The sequence below is a fragment of the Hermetia illucens genome, chromosome 5 (assembly GCF_905115235.1).
Source record: "Hermetia illucens chromosome 5, iHerIll2.2.curated.20191125, whole genome shotgun sequence".
Classification (NCBI taxonomy): Eukaryota; Metazoa; Arthropoda; class Insecta; order Diptera; family Stratiomyidae; genus Hermetia; species Hermetia illucens.
The window spans coordinates 58037911-58046622 of NC_051853.1; the positions used below are offsets into that span (position 1 = coordinate 58037911).

Genomic DNA, 8712 nt, shown 5'->3' on the forward strand with positions numbered 1-8712 from the left:
ACCGGTCGTTGCGCCGTTGATGATAATAAATATGGAATAGTATGAATTTAATATTATAAATATGGATTAAAGGTCCCAAAAACAATACAAAACAAAGTTTTCAATTCTATGCGTAATATTCCCTCCATCTAATATTTTGCATTACTTCTTTGGCTTACTATCACCCGAAAAATGTATAGATTTCCCTTTGGACTTCTTTGTGAGTATTCAACTAGACGTCACAAAGTGCATACTATGCGTGCTTCGTTTTATTCAAATTGGCCTGTAGACCGTGCTGCATAAGACGATTATTCCTAGTTTTTAAATTTGGCCGGGTTCCTCGAAATTAGCTTTGTTGTGAAATGTTAGGAAAACATTAACCATTTTATTGGATTTTCCCTGTAACGATGTTGACGACAAAAATTATGGGCGAGACGACACTTCCTCGATGATCACGGTCGGAGATACCGGATGGTTTTAATGTGCTTGCCACACTTGGAACTCTGTCGTTTTTTCCAGATCGAAGACGGGGATATAGGAAGCACGATGTTTGTCCATGAATGGATTCCGTGTATTCCATCATTAATGCCCCAGTTTTAATGATGTCCCAATTGCGCTTGTCACGGATTCATTCGAAAATCGTCATATTATAGAATAACAGTGGAATCGGACGATGGTTTGAACATTGCTTCGACTTGTCTGTTTTCTTCCATATTATACGCTGTTACGAAATCAATGGTGTTCTGTTTTTCTCAATAATGCATACTTATAAATTTACTAATTGACGTTTCTTCGTCGTGTAACTTGTGATAGAGGCGTTTCTTCATAAAGACCTTCACTCATGCCAAATTTCACGGTTGAATCGATGTCGACTTACTGAGAATTGCTTAGACACTTTGTGCGTCGTATTCTTGGTTGAAAATCGTGTTCCATTGGTCTTCCCGATAGTCGTGAGCGGCGTAACAAAAATAGTTTCTTCTTCTTTTTCAAATTATCCTCACTATTTGAATCGTTCCGAGCCGATGTGTTCCTTCCCTTATCAACTGTAATTTGATGCGTAGGACAGCAATAACGTTAGAAAAATGGCGATATCTTATGAGATTATAGACTCCTTTTTATCGCCGCGAAAAAGTGTAAGATGTGACTATCTTTCAATAAGTATTAACAGGCAAAAGGTCCTGAGCGTCGGAAAAAAATCAACGATTAGCTCGCACTCTTCTGAGTAAATTTGCGGCGCATAAACGGTTAAGAAATAAATCGAACAGTCAGTTGAAGCGATCAAATTGATGCTCATGAAATCGATCTTTAACAGCATCGCGCAATATCTCAGAGATGACAAAATATTGAGTGCCGCAATATCTCAGAGATGACAAAATATTGAGTGCCTGCGGGCTACGCTACCAAGGTAAAACAGTTTATAGCCTTCGTTGGCTCGTCCACGTTCTGTGTCACAAATCTTATTATCACAAGGAGGGTTTTTGTAAGGGTCTCCGTTTGATATGTAGCTCTCATAGTTTAGATTGATTTATTACTGGCCTAATGTTGCGTTTGTGTCAAGAGTCTTGGTCATTTTTGTGCAGGATATTGGATTTGGTTGTCGACGATCATTGGGTTTTCTATGGTGCGACCTGCGAAAAGAAATTAGGCGGGATGGAATTATCCGACGTATACAGTAGAATTCCGATAATTCGTAAGGTCAAGAGACTGGCGATTTAGAACGAAATATCGGGATAATTATCGGGAGTGCAAATCAAAGATAATTAACTCTGGGAACCGGCAAAAGTGCAGGAATTAGCCAGAAATACGAATAGTGTATTTTATCTTCCCCTTGATCTCAGTAATTTTATTTTCGTTTTACTGAATATATTATCTCAAGCCCTCTCCTTTATCTGGGCGAGGATGAGGGTGGCATTTGATCCTATTTTGAAGCACAGCACACAGTGTTAGCAGTGGTGTTGTTTAGAAGCAACAACTATTGGCTAGTGCGGGAATATATCTCTTAAGCTTGATGATAACAAGTAATCTGAAAAAAAAATGCAATCCATCAGCAAGTGTAAAGAATTGTACAGGTTTAACCTTACTTATAGTAAGTAATGAGTTTGTGTTTATGGAGATTTAGTAATGTTACTGTAGGGAATGCAGTCTCTGGAAACATCGTCCGCTCCTTAGTTCTTAGGAACTCTGAAACGCCATGTAAAAATATAGTAGTATTTACTCACAATACAACCGAAATCGTTAAGTTATAATCTTCAAGAGCCAGAGTCGACTATATAACATTATTCAAAATGAAAGCCTCTACTTCGCAACCAATGATAACGTAAATCGCTCTGCTTGGTAAGAGACATTGGTCCGGCCATTTCGTTTCAGAACCAGTCCCGTCCCGCGTGTTTCATTATCTTGTTCAAATATGTCTGAAGCACTCTTTCTTCATTTTCGAAGACTTCCATTCAAACTACTAATTTAAACGGCGATAGTCGTGTGTAGTTATCCTCTCCCAGGTCCCCTGACACATACTAAATCTTTTTGATCTCGTGCAATCTCCATATCATCATATTACCCCCACCGAACAGATATGATCTCGAATCATTGCACAATTTTCCACTGCGTGACGTTGGATAATTTGGGTTTGCGGCCCACTTCGTGTGTGTGATATTGCATCCAAGTCTTTTTATTCTGATTTTTACTGATCATCCTAAGTGATATACTCAACCACACAGAAATTTCATTGTATTTTTTTCTTAGTTGCCATATTCAAATTAGAATTTTATGTATTTATGGTAGATGAAAATGTAACAACTACAAAGAAAAAAATTCGGCTGGGTCAGAAAGGCATTGGAAAAATACAAATAAAGTTTTGAGCTAATAAAATAACGGAGAAGGTTGCTGAAATGTACACGAAATTCTCATTAATTAATAGTACGGATTTGAAAACTGGTGGAATGAACGGTTTTTCTTTTTGGATTTTTTGCGCTCTTTAAAAGTGCAATCTGTTTCACATCCGCAACACAACTGGTAATCAAAGGTATATCAGAGAAAGGTCCGTCATTCGTCATTCTTTGGTGGTTTGGTGCAGATTGTGACTGATTTATCTATAATAAGGATTTGGGTATAGTTTGCCTGAGAATTCGTGTGTTGTTGGTAAGGTGGGGCAGATTGTAGTTTCATTTCATGCCAATAGTGCTACTAGGAAAAAATTCGACGCGGAATTCAATTGTAATATGTGTTGTGTAGAGGCAACACTACTCCAATGGAAAAGTTTCGAAATTCTTTTGTTTGGGTTCATAGATAAAAACCATGCAACCATAAATGGCGCTACATTTCACCCAACTGTGGTTGTTGGCGAGAGAACTCAACAGCATTTTTTTCGATGGGATAATGGTTTTCTGCTTTCCTTGCCGGAATAATTTCGTAGCTTGAGGAGCACGAAGAGTTTTCTGTCAGCTCTATACCCATGAAAAGCACCATAGTTATTTACCTCTGTGTACTTATTCTCTTTCGCTCGCTCTGCCTATGCAAGATCTAAGGGATCTGGAAACGTATACAGAATTAAGTGCTTTAGAACATTTAATAGAGGGGAGAATAAATGGTAGCAATTTAACTAAAATTTTCAACACGAAAATATTACAAGAGAAACTGGAACACTGAAAAACCGGTGGTTCTAATGAAGAAGCTCTCTTACTCTAAGCTAATTAATTCTGCGAAGAAGTGAAATATTTGAGCCTTATTTTAGATAAAACGCTTCTTTGGAACAAACATGTACACAGCTAAACTTGGAAACTTGGGTTCTTAGCAAGAAAAATCGCGAACTCTTGGCCGCGTTCGAGAGAAGAATCCTCCGAAGAATTTTTGGCCCCCTATATGAGGATGGACGATTCCGTAGCCTACACAATGATGAGCGATACCATGACCGTCCAGTTGTGGATAAAATCCGGCTCAATAGGTTACGGTGGGCGGGTCACTTAATCCGTATGGATGAGGGTGATCCCAGCCGGAAAGTCTATAAGGGCAATATCTATGGTAGAAAAAGAAGACGAGGCAGACCTTGCCTAAGATGGAGCGATGGCATAGATCAGGACGTCAGACAGCTTTTAGGGATATCGAATTGGTGGACCTCGGCGCAAAACCGGGATGTCTGGAGTTCCTTATTAAGGCAGGCTGTTGCGCCGTTGATGATGATGTACACAGCTAATGGGTTGGGTAGGTCGATCTTTGTTTTGGCATGCGGATTTAAACCTCACCTATGCAGTCGTATTTTTGTGGATTAAAGTGAGGCAAAAAAGTCTTCACTGTAAGCTAGCATCTCTGCAAAGAACTGTATATTTGGGTATTGCCGGTGCCATGAGCACGACATCCGCGACAGCTCTAGATGCACTATTCAATTTGCAAACCTTGCATATACAATAAACTTTCAAAATTAGTCCCACTTCCGTTGTATCTGTGACTGAATACATACAAATGTTTTGATGTTTTCTTACAATATTTATTATATTCGGACGAAAAACCAGAAAACAAAAGCTGGCAATTATTTTATTTGAAGCTCTTTTGTTCAAGAAAACAACATACTTGTAATACTCTAAAGTGATCAATTTTGTTACTTTACACGGCTATGCAGAAAGACGAAAGCTGATATTTGAAATAATAAAAAAAATCTGTTGTTTCTTTTTCGTTGGCGTGGATATTTATTCTTGCAAATACCGATATTTCGGGAACCATTTATTCCCCCCTAACAAGTTTGCAGGGCAAAGCTTGATTTTTCCCTTTCTTTCGATTATAGGACTTCCTTTAATTTCCCTTCTAATTTTTATTTTTTAATAAGGCTTTAAGTTAAATAAAATAATAGCCTTCAAAGCTATAAATATAAGTATAAATTTTTTAAGCCTTAGTAATTTCATTACTCTAGAATTGCAGTCTAATATCATTATTGACTATAGAGCCCTGATCAAAGAGAATCATTTCTCATAAATAGATTTACAATCGCCTATCATTCTGCCATTTAATCGCGACAATAACTTTTTCAACAAATCATCCATAATTGAGCTTTCTCTCCAAACTCGCGACTCCTCCACTCCACTTGCGACCCTCAGGACTGGAACGGTTTATTTTGTTCTCATTTAGCTATAGAACCTTAGCCCTCTGCAGCCAAGTTCCTGTATTTTTTGTAAACACTAATCGCAATTTCTGGTGTCTCTTCGTTAGTACTCTAACATATGTCGAACAGTTTCTAAGGATATTTTCAATTTGTCAGTGTATTGGCGACTGGGACGTATTTACACTGCTCTTTCCGCTTCTTATTTCCTCTACGAGCTCCCGCTTATGGACTTTGCTAAAAGTCTCTTATGGCCTGCTTTACTTTTTACAGGCAAATCGGAATTTTCTTGACAGATGTTGCTTACCACGCTAAAAGAGAGTTCAATTTCCATTGAAATCTGACGATGCATTTTACTCTTACACAGCATCTCATGAATTTTGTTCCTTATGAATTTTGTCGTTCACTTTCTTGTTCTCTTTTCCCCAAGTCTGTCCATAATAATAAGCATCTTAATGATCAATTTTTAACTTTCTTTCTTTGTATGTCTTACCTTTATATTTACGAAATATTTTTTTAATTTAGTACCTTTTCAAAAGTGAGCATAGTTGCCAACTACACGTCTTTATTTCACGCAAGAAACTCACAAAATTATCACGCCTTTACCCTTAATTCTGCCTAAATCCAAGAATACATTGATAATGGAAGTTCCAAGACTAAGCGACAAAATTATAAAATACGATTTGTGTATTTGTACACATTGACGCTTTAACGTTATATAAAAAGCATAATTGATTTGAGCGTGATCAATTTTGGGAGTAACTGTATAAATTTAGAGCACAACAATATGAAGAACTCAGATTGATTCAACTAGATCTATGGGGAAACTGCAAATGTGAGGGTCACATCGCACTGCATTGGAAGATTTATGAGAAGAACTGAAGTTATCCTTAAACCAGAGAAAATTGTAGTGAACCAGAAAATGTGTGGGGGAATCTACTAAGGTTTTCGTTAGTAGGTGGAAATAATTTGAACTCTATGTCTAGATCCAATACGACAGAGTTACTTTGAGTATCTGATCAGTGTTCCTCATCCATCTCGCCAGTCCACTTTCACACGGACATCCAACGTGCAGCACCGCACATGATGTTTTCGTGGCGTCTCATAACAAAGCTGATCTCGAACAACTCGTCCAAAAGTGAAATGACCATCTGGTGCAGTACGTTCTGAAACTGAATCTGAATAAAACAGAGTTTAGACTAGCAACGATTTACCGAGGCAGTCCTCGACTTAAATTAGTCGGATCAATGTTATCTGCCAGTGTTAAACGGGGGATCGACGAATCGAAACTGAAGTGTCGCTGGCCGTGTCATTCTCTGTAGTTTTGAGTGCTTGCCGACTATCAAAGACAAACAGCATAAGACTAAGATGTAACACACCATGACTACAATTGAAAGGAGGATTTCCATGATCGGTTTGGTAGATCGACGATGTAGAAATTTGGAGAAAGGCGTTTTCGATGTTGTGGACATATAATTCGCGCTGACAAAAACTCATTTGCAAAGATTGGTCTGAACATCGAAATCGATGGGAAATGATAAAAAAGCCTATCCAAATAAAAAACCCAGCAAAATAGTGCAATGGATCGAGACGAGTGACCCCGCTTCTGAACGGGATAAAGGCTACAGGAGAAGCAGAAAGGGTACCTAGTCATTGTCCTGCTTTCAAAAACTGGAAACAAACTTTCATTAAAGATACATCAAACTATTCCCGTCAGAACCAAACACACATGCTGTGCAGTTATCATTCCGAAGAGCAAGAAGACATACATGTTTATTGTGGGCGTTTTGCCCAACCATTGGAAGAATTCCATGTCCTTAGTCCGCATCCGCTTGGTGTCGTACCGGACCAAATGGGGAGCAACTTACTCTCTTTTTTTTGGTCCATGGACCCCTCGTTTAGGGCTTAGCACCCACATTTTCAAAATGTTAGGTCATGACGGCTTTACAGTTTCTTACCCAGGCAGAGGCAAATCGTCAGACGCTGCCTCACCTCTGTCCTTGGACCGAAGGGGCTGTGAATTATATTGAGCGTAAATCTACCCATACTTTGAATCAAAGCTTCGCCAGATCTGAACATTTTTTTTGCGAAGCGTCTGAGGATTTGCCTCTGCCCTGGTAAGAAACCGTAAAGCCGTCATCGCCCAACATAATTCATTACTTAGGCATGTGTTCAGAATAGCCATTTTCCAAGATGATACATATCTATCCATCTGGCTGTCAAACGCAATTTGCTCGGAAAATTTGCTAAAAAAGTTGGAACTGTGAAGCCTTATGCATGCTGCTGCCATGTGGTGTATAAAATGAAAAGGAATGGAGTGGGGGGTTGAGAAGTTCACACATAAATCATGGACCCATTCTCAGAAGGTTCCAGAACGAATGATCTGAAAACAATCATTATGACGTTCCCCACCACCGTGAAATCTAGGCGTGCATCGAGAACATTTCATTAGTATAAGAAAAGTTAGTTTTCGTTCCGCGAGTATCTATTTATCGGCAATTTTACAAAGGTGGCCCAACTTCCTATTGTCCACATAGTTATTATTTGTATAATGTGATTTCATGAACTGATGTATATTACTGTTTGTTTCTACTTGCAGGAGAATGTATCTTCGTCAACAAATACGACGACTAGAAGCATTAAAATCCCAAAATTCGTTTATGTCGGATGATCTTTAGCCAATATTTAAATATAAAGTATATTAACATTAATAATTATAAATAAAAATTGTGAAAAAGGAAACAAAACATTTTCTAAATATATTTTTAAAAATAACAAGAAAAAAAAATATAAAAAAATTACCTAAATTTTTATTTATAGTTCAAATGAAATTTCAAATTACATACACTAAACTTAAGATCATTGCTTTTTTGTTTATTAAATATTCTCCATCAAATAAATGAAACAAAACTAAATTGTTTACTTTGTTTCAAGGGACAACATAACAAGGCTATTGTTATTTCTTATAAAATTGTTTAAATTTCATCAATCACTTTCCTCAGATTTGCATTCTGTTCCATTTGGATTGAAGGAATTCATTGCTATTTACTTCGTATAAAGAAGCGAAAAACTAAAGGAAAATTGACGAGAAAATCAAAATCAATTTTTTCTCTTATTTTATAGATGTGTATGTATCGTAAAGTTGTACAAATGAGCAAAAGAGTAATTTAACGTAGAACAACAAACCAACATTTTTAAAAGGCATATATAATAAACACAAAAAATAATAAAAAGTAATCATTTTATCCCCCGGGAATTTGAATCGTATCATTTTAGGATCATGATGTAAGCGAAATGTGGAAGAGGAATGTGAAGAAAAGTAACAATTTGGAAAAAATCTTGTAATCACTCCGTTAAAAACGTCGTATACAAAGAAAAATATATGAAAAATAAGCAAAAATAACAAGATACTGAGCATGTTTTTATTCATAGAATTTTTAATTGTAAAGTAAACAACAAAAAGTGCAGAATATAAAAAAACTGTTTTAAGAATGAATTATAAGTAAAAGAAAATTATTTATATCAAAATGTATTTGTTTTTATTTCTTTATTTCCTTTTCTTTTCAAATATAAATAATAGTTTATTTAAAGATAATTACAAATTAATAGTTATTATATAAATAATAAAGAAACAACACAGAGCTATC

General features: G+C 36.7%; 1 protein-coding gene across 1 annotated transcript in view; it reads left to right on the forward strand.

Moving 5' to 3' along the window:
- The window catches only part of LOC119656785 (WW domain-containing adapter protein with coiled-coil homolog), a 37719-nt gene extending 29281 nt beyond the window's left edge, over positions 1–8438 (forward strand). The window contains exon 12 of the mRNA XM_038063373.1: positions 7665–8438. Within this exon, the coding sequence (XP_037919301.1) occupies positions 7665–7743 (79 nt within the window). The 3' untranslated portion in view covers positions 7744–8438. The remainder of the gene's footprint in view (positions 1–7664) is intronic.
- Positions 8439–8712: the final 274 nt, after the last annotated feature.